Source organism: Saccostrea echinata, unplaced genomic scaffold, assembly GCF_033153115.1.
Source record: "Saccostrea echinata isolate AGI-Se365-2 ecotype Australia unplaced genomic scaffold, CSIRO_AGI_Sech_v1 ptg000030l, whole genome shotgun sequence".
Lineage (NCBI taxonomy): Eukaryota > Metazoa > Mollusca > Bivalvia > Ostreida > Ostreidae > Saccostrea > Saccostrea echinata.
In genome coordinates, this window is record NW_026889779.1 from 10,317,795 (window position 1) to 10,337,236 (window position 19,442).

The 19,442-nt window shown below is 35.7% G+C and overlaps 1 protein-coding gene across 1 annotated transcript; it reads left to right on the forward strand.

The window, feature by feature from the left end:
* Positions 1–23: 23 nt before the first annotated feature.
* On the forward strand, positions 24–18,324 carry LOC133197260 (serine/threonine-protein phosphatase 2A activator-like). The gene is made up of 10 exons (XM_061333217.1): positions 24–100; positions 8,023–8,207; positions 8,524–8,610; positions 9,499–9,624; positions 11,349–11,466; positions 12,175–12,274; positions 12,492–12,616; positions 14,153–14,253; positions 17,117–17,224; positions 18,040–18,324. The coding sequence occupies exons 1-10, from the start codon at positions 67–69 to the stop codon at positions 18,109–18,111; spliced, it is 1,056 nt and encodes a 351-aa protein (XP_061189201.1). The 5' UTR covers positions 24–66; the 3' UTR covers positions 18,112–18,324.
* Positions 18,325–19,442: the final 1,118 nt, after the last annotated feature.

Consider the following 19,442-nt stretch of genomic DNA (forward strand, 5'->3'; position numbering starts at 1 on the left):
CGGAATGATGAAATGAGAAGATGATATCACACACGCACATTTTTACGAAGATATAAGACGTAAATCATGTCAGAAGAAGAGTCGGCAGCTCCATCAAATGGTTTGTATACTTTTAAAAGGAGTTGACAATTTATTATATCATGGCTTCAGTTGTTTTAAGAGTTTGCAGAAGCGATACCTTGTCTGAATTTCCTCGACCATAACATTTGTATTTGCCTATGACAGCATTTTCTTAAACCCCCTATATGTTAGCCAATCCGTAGAGCATTGATTGAGTGTTAAATGATCATTTACCTAGTTTAATTAATAAACAGACCGATTACTCAACTGAAATTACTCAGCTAAAGAGATTCTCGTGACTGCAAACCAAGAGGAATAATCACTTTTATATAAAAGAAATATAACAGTTATATATATATATATTAAACAAGACAATCACTTACAAACTGAATACTGCCATATACACTGCACAGTGACATACACGTGTAACACTTTTGACAGCCTGGTGCTCTTGCAGATTGACTAAATATATTAAATTTCCCCCACCACAACACCCCCATCCCCCCAAAAACACTACACAGCATTTATTTTACCTATGTAAAGAAGTTAAGTAAAGAAGCCGTCGCTCAAATCCCTGGGTAACCATAAAAGTGAAAGGCTACTTTGGAGGCACCAGGAAGCTTTCTACATTTCGATATACTAACAGTGCTAAAGTACCATTGTCTGAAGGCAACAGCCCAGCAGGAATTAAGAAAAGCCAATGATGAATACACAGACGAAACAGTTTCTGGGGAACTACAGAAAAAACAACAAGCATTTCTGGTCATACTCAAAGAGTAAAAGAGAGCATGCTCAAGGATTGAGTTTCTCCTCTCCAGAAGCCTGATGGACATCTCTACAATGACAGAGAAACAAAGGGAGAAATATTGAACCAACAATTACACTCAGTGCATAAATGGGAGAACAAATATGCCAGATAAAGGCTCCAACCCATTCCCTGATATGCTTGGCCCCAATTTGTGTACACCACTGGAGTTCAGAAGGTTCTGAGGAACACCAACCCCCATAAAGCAGATGGTGTACATACATGCAAGAGTTTTACAGAATATGAAAATCACAGTACCAGCTCTGACTAAGATATTCCAGGTTTCTTTAGATTCAAGTGCAAAACTAGATGACATTTTAGTGGTCAGCCTCAGTTGTCCCAATCTTCAAGAAAGGTGACAAACATCAATTACCAATCTTAATCTTAACTGTTACCTTAATCTCTTGCAATATACTAGGACAAATCATCCACAGCCAGATAATGGATCATTTCAACTGCCATACAATTCTCAGAGACTGTCTGCATGGCTTCAGTTCAAGATGCTCTTGTGAAAGCCAGCTGGCAATCACCATAGACACCTAGTCCTGCAAGTCCTGCTAGATGGTCATATCTCATCCACAGCTATTGTCCTATCTGGAGTACCACAGGGGACAGTCCTTGACCCACTGTTATTCCTCTCTTTCATCAAAGACTTGCCAGAGGTAACTAAATGATCAGCTCAATTTTTTGCAGATAACTGTTTATCATATCATCCAGTCAACAGTGCAGAGGACAACAGATCTCTGCAACATCACGGCCAGGAACACGTTAAGTTCCTAGACAGTACCGTTGTCAGAAACCTTTAAAGTTAAGCACTAAAACTGGTTCGTTGTCATGAACATACAGGTAAGGTTATGATAAAATCCGTCCGGTGTCATGCAAAATATACAAGAATTTATACATGATGCCTAAATTTTAACGTTTTTGACAAATTCCAAGAATAAATTTGTATTTTGGGAAACAGATACAACATTCAGTATTCCATACAAAGATTTATGTATTTGATATCCACAATACATTTTGATGAGTTTTGGTTGGCGATCACATGCCCATGTGTGAAGCCATGATTATGAGCTGGAAATTTATATATTTCTTATAATTAATTCATCGAAATGGTATCTTTATTTTAAAATATGAAGAGAAACTTCAATTTCAATGTATTAGGCAACTGACAGCCTTTTGTAGCTTACATGTTTTAAATCGCAGTTTATAAGCAAAAAGTCCGTTGTCAGTACATGTTAAGTTTATCTGGTCCGGTGTCATTTTTCTTAACATGTAAGTAAATCAATAAAATGCAACAGAAATGATCAAAAATATGCTTAATTTAAAAGAATACAAAGCATACTACAAATACATGTATATTTGAATCTCGGGGTTGTCTTAAAGCAGCTCACACGAACGTACTAACTATTCTGCGATGTTTTTATTTTCAATTCATTTTCTCTTAGGAACCTGCGTCCTAGCTAGTATGCAAACATATACAATTCTTGTATATCATCAGTATAACAAAATTTAAATGTTATGCTTAGGTCACATTTAAGCCCATGGTTGGGCGACCAAATTATTTTCGTATCGTCGGCTGAAAAAAACATGATCGGCCAACACTAGTATCGGGCGACGCAGAGTAGTCATATTAATTCCTAGGAACACCGATACTTTTAAAAGTAAAAATACTTATAAGTTGGCCAACCATCACCCGATCATCATTCGCTAGGCCGCAGTTTGATTTTCATCTTCGGTAGACAGTTGTATGAAAACCCAATTCCTAAATGTCGACCGACTGACGACCGACTTTAAAAACTATATGCCGATGGTCGGCCGATGATCGAAGGTTGGTGGACGGACTATTCAATGAGTGCTTCAATTGAATCGGCCACAGACGAAAAAAATAACTTGACCCGACTGACATGCATAAAGTTGGTCGGCTGACGAAAAAAAGAGATAAAATTGGGCAAGACAACGCCCTATAATATGAAACTTATGTGGAAGCATCCTCAGGTAATGTAGATTCAAGTTTGTTCAAATCATTACCCCCGGGGGTAGGATGGGGCCACAGTGGGCTATCAAAATTTTACATAGGATAACATAGGAAAAATCTTTTAAAATCTTCTCGAGAACAGCAAAGCCATGATTGGTCATATTTATATGGACGCATCCTCAGGTAGTGTAGATTCAAGTTTATTGAAATCATTAAGAAATCTTATTCTCAAGAACAACAAAAACTTGATTGGTCATAATAAAATAAAAGCATCCTCAGGTAATGTAGATTCAAATTTGTTCAAATCATGACCCAACAGAGGGGCCAAACAGGGGATCATAGTTAAACAAAGGATTATAAAGGATATATCAATAGAAAATTTCTTTTTTAGAAAACAAAGCCAGTATTAGTCATATTAGTTCAAAAGCATCTTTAGGTGGTGTAGATTCAAGTTTGTTCAAATCATACCCCCCCCCCCCCTCCACTTTAATATTTAAACTTTTGAATACTTAATTCAAAATTCTGCTATTTCCGAACCAAAGTGCTTAGGTGAGCGATGTGGCCCATAGGCCTCTTGTTTTTGGTGGATTTGTGAATGTAATTGGTTTGTAAATCACATTGACGTATGCTATTTCATGCAGCGTGATTGTGACGGTACATTTTGTCGTCCTGTTCATATTGTCGCCGGCGACAATGTGTACAAACACTCACTGAGCATATTGTCGTCCATCAGTACATGTCGCATGACAATGCATGGCAATGTTTCCATATAGATATGACTAATCATTGCTTTGCTGTTGTTGAAAAGAAAAAGTTTAAAGAATTTTCCTATATATTCCTGTGTAAAACTTTGATCGCCCTTTGTGGCCCCAACCTAGGCCCGCGGGTCATGATTAAAAGAAACTTGAATCTACACTACCTGAGGATGCTTCCATATAAACATCACTAATCACGGGCCTACTGCTGTTCTCAATATTTGATCCAAAAATTTCAGAACGCGGAAAGGGGGGGTGCGGTTCAGATTTTTTTTTTTGACAAAAAAAAAACAACACATTTGTGTGTGAAGGAGTGTTACTGTATAAGTTAAATATATTATTTTATCATGAAATTTTACCTGTGTACAAAATTGAGAGTATATACAGGTTAAAAAAACAGAATTTACAAAGCAAAGAAAAATAAAAAAACAAACAAACGGAGGGGGCAGGGTGGGATAGGGATTGGGGAGGGGTTGGGATGCGCCGGTGCTAGATCCGCGTTTGGTTCTTGAGAAGATTTTTAAAGAGTATACCGTATATTCTAACGGAAAACTTTTATCACCAATTGTGGCCCCACCCTACCTATGGGGGTTATGATTTGAACAAAATTGATTTTGTTTTTGTTTGTTTGTTTGTTGTTTTAATATCCCTCTAGAGAATTTTTCACTCATAAGGGGACATCACCACTTGCCAGTGGAGGGCCAAAAATTTAGACCTATTCTCGGAACTCAGGGCCATTGAAAAGTGTGAGATCTTTTTCGTGCCAGAATCTAAGAAATTAAAAGTATACTTCATGTATGTACTTTCACATAAGTATCATCTCTTCTGATCCAGAAGTTCTTGAGAAGAAAATTTTGAAAGAATTATTCTTATATATTCTATTAAAACTTTGCTCACCTATTGTAGCCCACCCTTTCACAGACATGATCTGAATAAAAATGAATCTACACTTAATAATAAAGCTTTCACATAAGTTTCAACTTTTCTGACACAATGGTTCTCGAGAAGATTATTTAAAGATGTCACTAAATTTTCACTAATTCTTAACTATACATGTACTTTCTTGAAAGAGGGCGTGACAATTAATTTGAACAAACTTGACTCCCTTTATCCATGTTTGCTTTCTGGTAAGTTTGTTTGAAAATGAAATTGGCCAGTAGTTCCTGAGAAGAAGCTGAAAATGTGAAAAGTTTACAGACAGACAGACGGACGACACAAGAAATGTGATCAGAAAAGCTCACTGGAGCTATCAGCTCAGGTGAGCTAAAAATGTGTCAACCCCTACACCAATATATCGGCACTTGTATGAGAATTAAGCAAAAGATGAATTCCAGCTAACAATTCTACTGAACAAATAACTTTCAATCTCATATCTATGTATATATAACGAGAATAAATAATAGACTGATTTTTCAGATATCTCAAGAATTACGGTATTTTGACATATCAAAGTCATGTAAACCAATGCTGGACACAATTTTCTGAGCAACACCATTTCTCCCTACAATATTGCGAGTAATGCTAAATAAATACAACTTGTTTACTTATTTATCAGCCAAACACTTTGTCCTTTTGTCTGTCTATCTCTTCACGACCTTAGTAAATATTCAACACACCACATCGGCGATAAAATGTGCCAATGGTCACAGTACATATTGTCGCCGACGACAAAACTTGCCGATACTTGACTGTGCATTTTGTCTTCCATTACGCAGGAGGAAGAAAAAGGTTTTTCTCGGTACAAATTGTCGCCGGCGACAATATGTATCGATGGACAACGATATGTGCAGTCAGGGTAGGTACATTCTGTCGCCGATGACAATATGTACAAAACGACAATATGTACCATCAAACCTCTCTTTTTGATGGCATGCTAAACGATACCTAAAACAACATAAGATTGTCCTTTGTAGTGTATACAATACAGTAGTGACAACGGACCGATGACAACAGACTGAATTTTCGTATCTTGTCATGACAACGGACAAAAATTGAAATAAATCAAAATTTTCAGTTTTAATTTGTTCTCAATTTTTTTGTAAGGCTTACAACATGTCTTGATACTGTCTGCACCAATTGGTGTGTATATTATATTCTATTTACAAAAAATATAACATCTCAGAAGGAAAATGAATGAAATCCACATGTGTTTTCAACAAGGTTTAATATCGCCAACGTAAACTCCTCTTTTATTACTTGTTTTTAACGGCTGAAATTCATACAGCACCAATTAGGGTGTCAGCCCTGTTTCCCATTGCAATTTCAGACATTGTTATAGATAATTTAACTTGAAAAATGAAAAACTTCTCACAACCTGTCTTCTCAAGTCATGACACCGGACGAATTTTATCATAACCTCACCTGTATGTTCATGACAACGAACCAGTTTTAGTGCTTAACTTTAAAGGTTTCTGACAACGGTACTGTCTAGGAGCTTAACGTGTTCCTGGCCGTGAACATGACATGGCAGCCCTTGAGAAATGGGAGGAGTGGCAGATTGTTTCACCTTGAGAAGTGTGTGGTAATCAAGGTGGCTTCCAAGCACAGGGTCAACAGTACAATCTACATCTTACACAACCATCAGTTAGACATGGTTCAGGCAAGTACTTGGGCATCACTATCAGCAACATCTGAAAGTGGGATAACCACATTGAAACTATAACAGCTAAAGCAAACAGAACTCTTGGGTTCCTCAAATGAAATCTTTGAGGGTGCAGAATATCAGCACAAGACAGAGCATATGAGGCCATCGTAGGATTATTATTAGAGTATGCTGTATCTATCTGGAGTCCTCATACCATCCGTCAGAACGCCCAGATAGAGAAGGTCCAACACAGCATGATTTGTGACCAAGGATGTTGGGATATTCAATCAGGTAGTGTCTCCAACATTGTCAGCTCTTTGGGATGGGAACAATTACCAGTCAGGAGAGTTGAGATCTGCCTCCTACTGCTATTTAAGATCAATCAGAACTTGATAGCAATCCCAGCAGACTTCCACCTGACCCACACAGACAGCAGAACTGCAGGCCAACATACCCTCATTTTCCATCCACTAGGAAAGATGTGCATCTGTTCTTTTTCCCATGAACCATCTGGGATTGGAACAGAATGCCACTGCATGTCATAGTAACATAGCGAGTTTCATAGAGGAGTTTAGGTCAGCACTGACCACCACATTGAGCATAATGCTCAACACCTTGAGTGAAATCCTTCCTGGAAGAAATATTTGACAACTGTTAGGCCTCCTATGTGTACTGACATTTGAATTGGAAATATTTTGTGAAATAGGGGAAATAGAGTAATTGTCATTTGAACTTCTGAACTTTTTAGGCCATCTGAGTCACTTAGGTGCACTATTGCTTTCTGTTTTTGTCCGTTGGCGTGCATTATCTGTCGTGCATTAACATTTGAACATTTTCAGCTTCTTCTCTGGAACTGCTGAACCAATTTCAACCATTTTTGGCATTTATACATTGTAGCATCTATGAGTGAAGGGGAACAAAAATTTTGAATTTTATGATCCCAGGGCCTGCCATATATTGAAAATGCATAAATTCTTTAAAAATCTTTTTCTCTCCCCCTGTATATAAAGCAGATAAACTAGGTGCATGGTAATGATGATCAAGGGTGCCTCTTCCAAAATTGTGAAATTTGTGGCCCCAGGGTCAGGGGTTCTGTGGGAGAGGGGGTATATTGATTATATAGCAAAAATGCATTAATTCCTCGAAAATCTTCTTCAAAAATTGTTAATTTCATGGCCCCTTGGTCAGGGTCCTGGTATTAGAGCAGGGCTCTATTGATTATACAGTGAAATGCAATGTTTTTCTGAAAAATTTTTTCTATGCTCCTGAATATTATGTAAACAAAGTGCATGGTTATGATGAGCAAGGATGCCTCTTCTAAAATTGTGAAATTCATGGCCCCAGGGCCGAGAGTTTTGGTGAAAGGGAAGAGGGGTGTCTATTGATTATGTAGTGAAAAATACATAATTTCTTTGAAAATATTTTTTTCTGTTCCTGGTTTTAAAGCAAGGGAACAAAGTGTATAGTAATGATGAGCAAGGGAGCTTCTTCCAGAATTGTGAGTTTCATTGCCCCTGGGTCAGATGTTCTGGTGTAAGGGTGGGGCTCTATTGATAATATAGTAAAAATGCATTAATTCTATGAAATAATCTTGTATGCTCCTGGGAATTGGGGCAAGAAGATCCTACCTTATGTGTTGTTACTAAGTACTAGACTAATTACTTTATTGATACTGATCATCCTTTTTCTCTTGCATTTGGGCAATAAAGCTTCATCTATCAGTTTATTTTATACTGGTATGGACCCTCTAAATTGTTGTATTATACTCAGGTGACCGTTAAGGCCCTTGGGCCTTGTATTTGATTTTTGTTATTGAAAATGGCTTTTCATCAATTTTTAGAGCAAAATGCTGCATCTGAAGAGAGTCAGTGTGAAGACAAGGATAAGGACCAAATAAATGCAGCCGAGAAACCCACAGACACACCCAACCAGTCAGAAGGAGGATCAGAAACCTCTAAAAAGAGCAAAATTCCAGTTAAAGAAATATTTGAACCAGGAGATTTAAAAAAGTGGGAACAGTCAGAGGTAAATACATGTATTGTGATATGCTCTTCTATCTTAAAAGTTACATGTTCATCAGACACATACTGGACTTTATATTTAGTTCAAATATGGGTTTATGGTCAGAAAGTGTGTCATTGTTTCCCATTGGATGTGTAATATTTTGAACTCATCTATTATGGAACGGAAAAAAACATTAATAGCTAATACTAGGCATAAAGATAAAAGTATGATCAGAGGATATGTCATAATGCTGAACAAGGTTATTTGGAGGAGGTCAAGGTCAAAGTTGACAAGGGCATGATGAGGGACATTCTAATTTATCCTTTTTTATCTTTAGGCATACAGAGATTTGGTTGGATTCATCACTGCCATTAATGAGGCTGTGAAAGGAAAGAAAATATCAGACCCTTACCCTGTCTCACAGGTAAAATTGTTATTGTGGGAAAGTGCATGTACTTTCATAATATGCAAGATAGAATGAGTTAATAGTTAAATACCAAAAGATATCACGTACAATCTTCAACAAACAATTATTTCATATCTCAGTGAATTCTATCTTTAAGCATAATGTCCAAACTACTTCTGTAGAGGTAAAGACAATTAGAACTTGTGTCCAGTGCACACTCTTCTTATCTTGCATAAAACACATGTATTATTTATTGAAGAATCTATGCACTGAGTTCATTGAACATTAGCCTCATCTTCCTGGTCATACGAGGCAGCAGTCAGTCTTTTGCTACAGTGTGTGTACATTTACTTCATACTGAGGCAGCAGTCAGTCTTTTGCTACAGTGTGTGTACATTTACTTCATACTGAGGCAGCAGTCAGTCTTTTGCTACAGTGTGTGTACATTTACTTCATACTGAGGCAGCAGTCAGTCTTTTGCTACAATGTGTGTACATTTACTTCATACTGAGGCAGCAGTCAGTCTTTTGCTACAGTGTGTGTACATTTACTTCATACTGAGGCAGCAGTCAGTCTGTTGCTACAGTGTGTGTACATTTACTTCATACTGAGGCAGCAGTCAATCTATTGCTACAGTGTGTGTACATTTACTTCATACTGAGGCAGCAGTCAGTCTTTTGCTACAATGTGTGTACATTTACTTCATACTGAGGCAGCAGTCAGTCTGTTGCTACAGTGTGTGTACATTTACTTCATACTGAGGCTGCAGTCAGTCTTTTGCTACAGTGTGTGTACATTTACTTCATACTGAGGCAGCAGTCAGTCTTTTGCTACAGTGTGTGTATATTTACTTCATACTGAGGCAGCAGTCAGTCTTTTGCTACAGTGTGTGTACATTTACTTCAGACAGTAGAGAAGCTTCTTGTCATGTTGGACAAAATGTCATCATGGATTGATGAGATTCCACCAGTCGATCAGCCACAGAGATTTGGAAACAAAGCTTTTAGGGATTTTTTCAAAAGATTAAAAGAGGTACTTAACTTTTATTAGCATCAAGTGTAAGATGACAAAAATTTACATATAGGCCTAACATGTAAGCTAAATATGATATGTGCAATTGTGCATGTATATATATGTATACATGTATAATATAAAAATGTTTTAGAAAGTACTGTTAGATAAATGTTCATATTTCCATTTTTTATTCCCCTGTAATCAGATTTGGGGGCATAAAGTTTTTGCTCTGTCCGTCTGTCTGTCCACAAAACCTTTAACCTTGCCTATAACTTTTAATCAGAGGGTTTTCATACTTTACATGTATATTCTTTGTAACAAGACCTTTCTTAGGGTATCAACATATTTAACCTCTTGACCTTGACCTTGGAGTTTGACCCACTTTTGCAAAATTTTACCAAACTTTAACCTTAACTTTTAAACAAATTGTGATAGGGCTTTTGTACTTCACATGTGTATTCCTTGTGATAAGATGCATATATTTTTGACCTTTTGACCTTGGAGTTTGACCTATTTTTGAAAAAACTTTTACTCTAGCCATAAATTTTAAGTTTTGAAAGGTTGGAGCTAGGGCTTTTATATTTCACATGTGTATTCCTTGTGACAAGACCTTCCCTTGGGTACCAACAATTTTGACCTTTTGACCTTGACCTTGATGTTTCACCTACTGTTAAAAAACTGTAACCTTGAGCATAATTATACCCCCGCTCCAAAGGAGAGGGGGGTATACTGTTTTACCCTTGTGTGCCTGTCTGTCTGTGTGTGTGTGTGTGTCTGTCTGTCCATAACAAATTTTTCGTCAAAGTTTTCTCAGCAACTACTCATCACATATGCTTGAAATTTTAGCACACACTTTGTTGAGGCATGCCATATGGTTGGATTTATTTTTGTACAAATCCGATGTCAACTTCCTGTTTATCCGTGCATCTGTCCTTACCATACATAATAAATTTTGGTCAGTTTTCTCTTCAACTACTGATTGCAGATGCTTGAAATTTTAGCACACTCTTTGTTGAGGCATGCCATATGGTTGGATTTATTTTTGTACAAATCCCATGTACACTTCCTGTTTATCCATGCGTTTGTCCATACCATACATAACAAAATTTTGGTCGCAGTTTTCTCTTCAACTATTGATTGCAGATGCTGGAAATTTTAGCACACTCTTTGTTTAGGCATGCCATATGGTGGGATTCATTTTTGTATGAATCCGATGTCAACTTCCTGTTTATCCATGCATCTGTCCGTACCATACATAACAAATTTTGGTCGCAGTTTTTTCAGCAACTACTGATTGCAGATGCTTCAAATTTTAGCACACTCTTTATTGAGGCATGCCATATGGTGGGATTCATTTCTGTAGGAATCTGATGTCAACTTCCTGTTCATTTGTGCATCCGTCCATACCTTACTTAACAAATTTTGGTTGCAGTTTTCTCAGCAACTAGTTATTGCAGATGCTTGAAATTTTAGCACACTCTTTGTTTAGGCTTGTCATATGGTTGGATTCATTTTTGTACGAATCCAATTTCAACTTCCTGTTTATCTGTGCATCTGTCCGTACCATACATAACAAATTTTGGTCGCATCAGTGTTTCACAAATACATCTTGTTTGTTTCAGGGTTTTTTTTTTTTTTGGTTTTTTTTTTGGGGGGGGGGGGGGGGTTTGGCCAGATTATTTTGTTGATTTATTCTGTTATCATTGACTAACTAATGTGTAAAAATATTGTTGAATTTACAGAATGCAGAGACTCTAGTAAGGGAAGCCATTGGTGATAAGTTTGAGGACTTTATCCCAGAAATCTCAGTATATCTCGTAGAGTCTGTAGGAAATGACACAAGAATAGATTATGGTTCAGGTAACAGAATTTTTATAGCTTGGTATCATATACAGTGGTCATACATGTAGTACATATAGAATGTTTAAAAATGCAGGACTATAGATGTGAATTTCAAACTTTACAAGATAGCTCAATTTTTAGTGCACTTGGGTGCAATTCAGTGGACCATGGTGTAAGGCTGGGTCTGGTCTTTCACATTTTCTCTGTTCCAAGGGGGTTTAATTGAACCATTTTAAATGGGGGGGGGGATCAGTTTTCATGGGCTTTTAAGTTTTACTTGTTTGAGGGTATGTAATTTCATTGGTAACTCTTATATACAGAAAATTCAATGAACCATTACATTGACAAAGTAATTGTTCGTGCAGTTTCTTATTTACAAATACTTTTTTATAATTTTTTTCCCCTATTAAAAATGAAATTAATACCATTTTAGTCAAGGGTAATTTATGCAATTTTTAGGTGTTGTTGGCACCGACATTGGAGATGTCTATTAAATTGGTCCAGATAAATCCAATTGAAATGATCTGATATCTTAAATCCTTAGATGTTTTTCTTGCTTAAAATGCATGTATTTTTTCACCTAAACATATGTACAGGAAATATTTTATATGGGTTAGTGTGAAATGATAAATAATTTTTTACTCCTTCCCCTCCCTCCCTCACTGGTATGGCCACATTAAACCTCTCTAATTTGATGTAGCCTGATATGTTTCTCTTTACTTGCAGGACATGAGTTAGCCTTTGCAGCCTTTTTGTGTTGTTTATTTAAGATTGAAGCCTTAACTGAACAAGATGCACCAGCAGCAGCACTCAGGGTGTTTGAGAGGTGAGGTCAAGGTCACATCGTTGTCAAGGTGTTTGAAAGTTGAATCAAGATAATGACATTTTATAATATATATGTCAAGATGTTTAAAAACAAGTTCATCATAGCATGCATGTTAATGACAAAATACATGTTTCTAATTTTCTGTTGCTCACAGTGGTAAAAACTTTCAAATTGAATGATTCAAAATCAATTTCAATGCAGTTTTCATATTTTTTAGGTACTTACAGTTTGTGAGGAAGTTACAGACAGTGTACAGAATGGAACCAGCAGGAAGCCACGGTGTGTGGAGTCTGGATGACTTCCAGTTCCTCCCCTTCCTGTGGGGCAGTTCTCAACTATTAGGTGTGTCAGCCAAACAATTCAGATTCTCAGTAAAGACTTTTAGGGTGATTGAAACCCGTTAAACAAACTTATTCAACATTCACATAAAAATTCCATGTAAATCGTAATTGAAGTTTATCAAGATGTTTGCCCTATGATACAACTTAAGGAAGCTCTAAACACTAACAAAAAGTGCTTTTTGGACTTGGATAAAAATATGTCATATAAAGGTGTGCATATTGAGACTATTTATTTCATTTTCAACAAAGGGTACCTGCCTTATTTCTGCAAGAAAAATGTTCAAAGACTTTGGACTATGCATGAACAGAAATCTCTGTTTACCAACATTGGGAAAATTAATGGAAATAATGAATTTAATTACTTATTCTTGGTCTAATATAATACTACGAATATATATACCCCCGCTCGGAAGGAGAGGGGGGTATACTGTTTTACCCTTGTGTGTCTGTCTAGCTGTCCGTCTGTGTGTCTGTCCGTAACAAATTTTTCGTCACACTTTTCTCAGCAACTACTCATCACAGATGCTTGAAATTTTAGCACACACTTTGATGAGGCATGCTATATGGTGGGATTAATTTTTGTATGAATCCGATGTCAACTTCCTGTTTATCTGTGTGTCTGTCTGTACCATACATAACAAATTTTGGTCGCAGTTTTCTCGACAACTACTGATTGCAGATGCTTAAAATTTTAGCACATTCTTTGTTTAGGCATGCCATATAGTGGGATTCATTTTTGTACGCATCCAATGTCAACTTTATGTTTATCCATGCGTCTGTCCGTACAATACATAACAAATTTTGGTCACAGTTTTCTCAGCAACTACTGATTGCAGAGGCTTAACATTTTAGCACACTCTTTGTTTAGGCATGCCATATTATGGGAATCATTTTTGTACTAATCCGATGTCAACTTCCTGTTTATCCGTGCGTCTGTCTGTACCATACAGAACAATTTTTGGTCACAGTTTTCTCAGGAACTACTAATCACTGATGCTTGAAATTTTAGCACACTCTTTGTTTAGGCCTGCAATATGGTAGGATTCATTTTTGTAGGAATCTGATGTCAACTTATTGTTCATCTTTGTGTCTGTCCATAACTGAACTTGTGTACATTCACATCAAAGCGGTGGTATTACTAGTGAGCATTGGCTCACAGACTTCTTGTTTAATCTATTACAAATTGTGTAATGAACTATAAATAACCATTTTTTCTATCTTACTTTTAAGGGCAGATCACTCTAACTGTATTAAACTACCCTACAATTAGAACTCTTTAGTGTGCAGTGTTTAGAGCTTCCTTAAATTTGTTTCAGGTAAAATTTTCACCATTGAACTGAAATAAAAATTTCAATAAGAAAAGCTCACTTGAGCCTTTGGCTCAGGTGAGCTAATAAGAGGGGTGAAGTTTTGAATTTTTTTATGAAATTAAAGTTAAAGATTTATTAAAGCATTAGTGTGTATCAATGGAGAGAATATTAACATGTGTCAATATTCACCAGTAGATTTCTTCATGGCACAGTAAATGTACTTGCAGGACATAGAAGAATTTTACCAAAATCCTTTGTGAATCCTGACATTTATGAAACCTTTGCTAAAGACTATATGTTTCTAGGATGTATTAAATATATTAATCAGGTAAGAGCAAAGTTGTGTATCAGTTTTTTTTTTCTCTTTAAATAGAATTTATGAATCATATTGAATTTAATCTTTCTTATGCAGAGAAACAAGATGTGTTTGTGAAACACTGATGCCCCCGTATGGCAACTTATAGCAAAGGTTAAACTTTCTCAAATACAAATCAAATATGTTGGCACCCAATGTAAGGTCTTGTCTCAAGGAATAAACCTGTGAAATATTAAAGCCCTAGCAGCAACCATTGAATAGATATGGAAAAGGTTAAAGTTTTTTCAAAAGTATGTCAAACGTCAAGGTCAAATGGTCAAAATTAATGGTGCCCAAGGAAAGGCCTTCTCCCAAGAAATACACAGGTGAAATATGAAAGCCTAAGCACCAATTGTTCAAAAGTTATGGCCAAGGTTAAAGTTTTCCAAAAGTAGGTCAAACTCCAAGGTCAGGGTCAAAGGGTCAAAGTTTTTAGTATCTAAAGAAGGGCCTTGTCACAAGGATTACACATGTGAAATATAAAAGCCCTAGAAGCAATTGTTCAAAAGTTATGGCCAAGGTTAAAGTTTTTCAAGAGTAGGTCAAACTCCAAGGTCAAGGTCAAAGTTGATGGTATCCAAGGAAAGGTCTTGACACAAGGATTACATATGTGAAAAATGAATGCCCTAGCACCAATTGTTCAAAAGTTATGGCCAAGGTTAAAGTTTTCCAAAAGCAGGTCAAACTCCAAGGTCAAGGTTAAAAGGTCAAAGTTGATGGTATCCAAAGGAAGGTCTTGTCACAAGGATTACATATGTGAAGTATGAAAGCCCTAGCACCAATTGTTCAAAAGTTATGGCCAAGGTTAAAGTTTGGTAAAATTTTGCAAAACTGGGTCAAACTCCAAGGTCAAGGTCAAAAGGTCAGAATACACATGTGAAATATGAAAGCCATAGCTCCAACCAATCAAAAGTTATGGGCAAGGTTAAAGTTTTTGTTGACAAACAAACAGACAGACGGACGGACAGGGCAAAAACTATATACTCCCGAATCTTCGATAAGGGGGCATAAAAATATGATGTGGTTACAATTCCAAAAGAAAGTGCACTACTGTGGAATAAATATATATGTAATTTATATGTATTATTATGTGTATTTTACATCTTATTTTTCTCATGAACATATGTTATAATTTGTAAGAACAAATATATTGATCAATATGCAGTCAAGATATGACCCTGAGATGATTAACTAATGCACAGTCTTACAATTTCAAAGTTAAGTCATTATGACAGTGATATCACCTTTTCCTTCTCTAATACAAGTATTGCGTAAATTGACAAGTTTTGGTGATTGCGGTATCACATTGTGCACCGACAAATTTGGATTTTAATTAAGTCCAATCATTCAAAGCTTGGACTCTGCCTTTTTGAAATATCTTTTGGATATTAAATACTTAAAGCAGCCTGTGGACACAAATTTGAAGTTAATATTTTCTCAAATTTTCTGTATTATATGACTTATATGTTGCTATAGCATTTCACATGGAAATATAATGAAAACATGTTCAGAAACTTCATTTATCTGGAAATTATTGAAACTACGAATTTCGAGACACATTTGATTGACACATCCGTGCACTTTCACAATGTAAACTTTATCCTCAATCAGTGTTCGAAATTCAGAATTATTTTCTATGGGTCCAAAGGACTCACAGATAAAGGGATTACACGAGTCCTTCCAGGGCAGCAGAGGCCCAAAAATAATACCATGAAATATTTGGGAAAAATAAACTTTTACGTATTGATGATCTCGGTAAGTTTATCGCTTCATATGAAATATGTCAATTTAATAAAGGGTATCTACAACTCGCCAGTATTAATAATATGAAAAGGTAAAACATTAATCGTCACACAGTCTTACTTGGTCATGTATAACACGTAAAGAGTTTAACATGTGTTTATATTACTGTAAATGTACTTTTCCTTGGAATTACAATTTTTTTTACTGTTTTTAAAATCCGCGGGTAGAAAATTATGCAGGTTTCTTAGATTGCCACAATATGTTGATAAAATGTACTTTAGTATACTTGGACAATTTTCCGTGGAAAGTTTGTAACCGCATACATATAGCACAAATTTGTTCCACGCAGGAAAAAAAATATCAAATCTTCAGTATTTATTTAAAATGCACATGAAAAGAAGAATTGATATGATCTTGATAAAAATAAGTTTTACTCATCTTAAGTCTAATTTCTTTTAAAGACACTCATTGGTTAATTTGTTTAATATATTCAATTAAAATGCAGGAAAAATATAAAAGTTAAAGTAAATGCATAAACCAATATACGTTAACTTCAATCGCAACTTATTAAGCATTTCCAACAAGCGGTAAAGAAAAACAACGGTGTATTTTTCCAAGCTCACCGGAAAGGTCCGAGAAGATGTGATTGACGTTAACTTGTTTCCCGGCAAATCATCGTCGGCCCAAAATTATTTCAAGGACCCATTAAGTCATACTATTCGTGAGTCCTTCCGTTTGTACGTCGGCGCAGGACCGACGCTGACGCTAATTTCAAACACTCTCCTCAATACTTAAGAAAAGTAGAAATTTTGTTTTTTATTAATGAATATTAAAACTGTAATCTAGAAAATTCAGAGTAGAAATGTGAGAAAGCAAAACCAACTCAACAAACAATGCAACTGTGTCCAGGCCCCTTTAAGTATACATGTAGGCATGAATCAAAAAAAATTTTTATTTGGTATTTGCATATTCTGTGAAATCAATTTAGAAAAGAAATTACTTTTATCATGTATTTTTGATATTTGTGTAAAACATTAATTTTTTCTTCCCTTCAAAGCTTACATAATAAATGTTTTATTTCATTCACAAACAGGTCAAAACGGGGCCATTTGCTGAACATTCAAATCAGCTTTGGAACATCAGTGGTGTGCCAAATTGGGAAAAAGTCAATTCAGGCTTCATAAAGATGTACAAAGTTGAGGTAAAAATCTGTTTCCTAACATTATGCATAGGTTAATGTCTGGGTACCTCTCCATCCTTAGAATTAAAATCCACTTGTGCATGACATCACTCTTTTGTTTGAGCACTCCATTACTTTTCAGAAATGGGGAGTTGCAATTTACATGTATATTGAAAATGGTTTTTGTTATGTACAAATTCTTCTTCCTGTGCTTCTACTTGGGCAAGAACTTGGAAAATTTTATAAAGTTACATTTTCAAATTAAAGAAAAAGTGAAGCACTCCTGGGAGTCAAACTCAGTACATGTACATGTACCTTCACTTTCGTTGGTGGGCACTAATCACAGGATGCTATCAACGCTGTTGGAGGATTGCAGATTTAAATAACTACGTAACACGTTCTTCACCATACTCTTTCTATATACATTGTATATGTATAGGAAAATATTTTAGGAATCTTCTTTTTCTTCTTAAGAACAGCAGGGCCATGACTAGTCATATCCTGGGGGAGGGTGAGAATCAATGAAGGAATAGGAAAAAATCTTCAAAAATCGTTGGGGGGGGGGGTAGAAATTTATTATACAATGTTCTTGATTTCATTTACTCATGAAATGAGAGGGGCAGGCTGCATAAATATGATAACAAAAAAAGAGTTCTTACCAAACAATAAAATGTATGTCTTAGCCAGTTTCAGGTAGGCCCAAAGTGGTCATAGCCTTAAAACTCGCAGTACTCAGGTGATCATTAAGGCCCATGGGCCTCTTGTTTGAACAAGTAAGCATGGTGGGCTACTTATAGGATGCTGTGTTTAACTAAGACTTATGTTTATTTTGGCAGGTGTTGGGTAAATGCCCTGTGATCCAGCATTTTCTATTTGGAAATCTTCTGTCCATCAAACCTGCCACATGACAAGGTGCTAAAGATGACAGATTTTGCCTTTATAACATATTTTATGTTCATAAATGTATTTATAAATCAGGAAATAATTAAATATACAGACTTTGCATTATTTTTTTATCCATGTCATCACAATTGATGCTTTTTTATTAAGATCGATATGCTTGTATATATAATTATACATGTATATATATATTCAGACTGAGTCATTTACAAAAAAAATCAATTGTGTTGCTTACTTATGTATGTGTATGAAATGCAATTTATACAATAGTAAAATCTGCTTACAAATGTCCTTTTGTGTGTAATTTTTGATTTGCAAAACATAAAAACCTTATTATTTTACTCTATACAGTAAAAGCCAGTTGTAGTGAAGTTCTGGGAACATGTGAATTTACTTGACTATATCTTGTAATTCATAACATCCAAATAATGAATTTCTTAAAGTATGTATATAATAAAACTTGTCTAATCTGGCCACCACTGGTTCCAAAAAAATTGGCCAGATAAGGCAACATTCCAGATTAGACATTTTAAACATTTGAAATTACTGAAAGGGACTTGAAGTTTACATTGTATTTGACAAGATTTCGGAATACACAACATCCAGATTAGACAAGTTTCAATGTAAAGTGTTTGAAACTCGTCGTAAAATTAGCCAGACATGCAGGGCTGACTGGCAGTGAAAGTTGTCAGCCCTACCAAATGTCTATTAATTATGTCTTATAAATTTGTTCTAGCCATTATCTGTATGTGATTGGGACGAGGTCGCGACATCTTCGATCCCGAATCTATTTCTTCCTCTTGGCTTGTTACACTTTGTTTCCAATACTATCAATTGATTTGAGAGAGATTTATAACTTATATGAATTTTACTTTTTATATAACTTATCAAACATTTTAACATGTCTGGCCGGGCATTGATACAATGTAAATTTGTTTGCCTATACTGCAAAATTTGTGCGTCTTGGGCTGCGGGCGCACTGTTATTTCAAACACTGTTATATAGTGAATTTGCAATATATGTTTCCCTTCAAGTATAACTATAATGGAATATGTCCAGGGAAGTATTACCTTAGAGTATTAAAGTTGAATTGATTGCAAAATCTAGGATAATGTTATTAATAAAATTTTACATTAGAATATGAAAGAAAAAGGTCATCTAAAATCTTGGGTCATGAGAGTAGATTATTCAGTAAGCTTCCATCTGATAACAAATGTAACTAGCTGAGAAGTACAGAGTGACTAAGCCTCATTTTATCTCTTGATTCTCTCAGTCTGTCTTGCATTTTGATTTTTGCAACTTTTTTTTTTTTTGGAAACCATTGTCACCTATTGAAAAA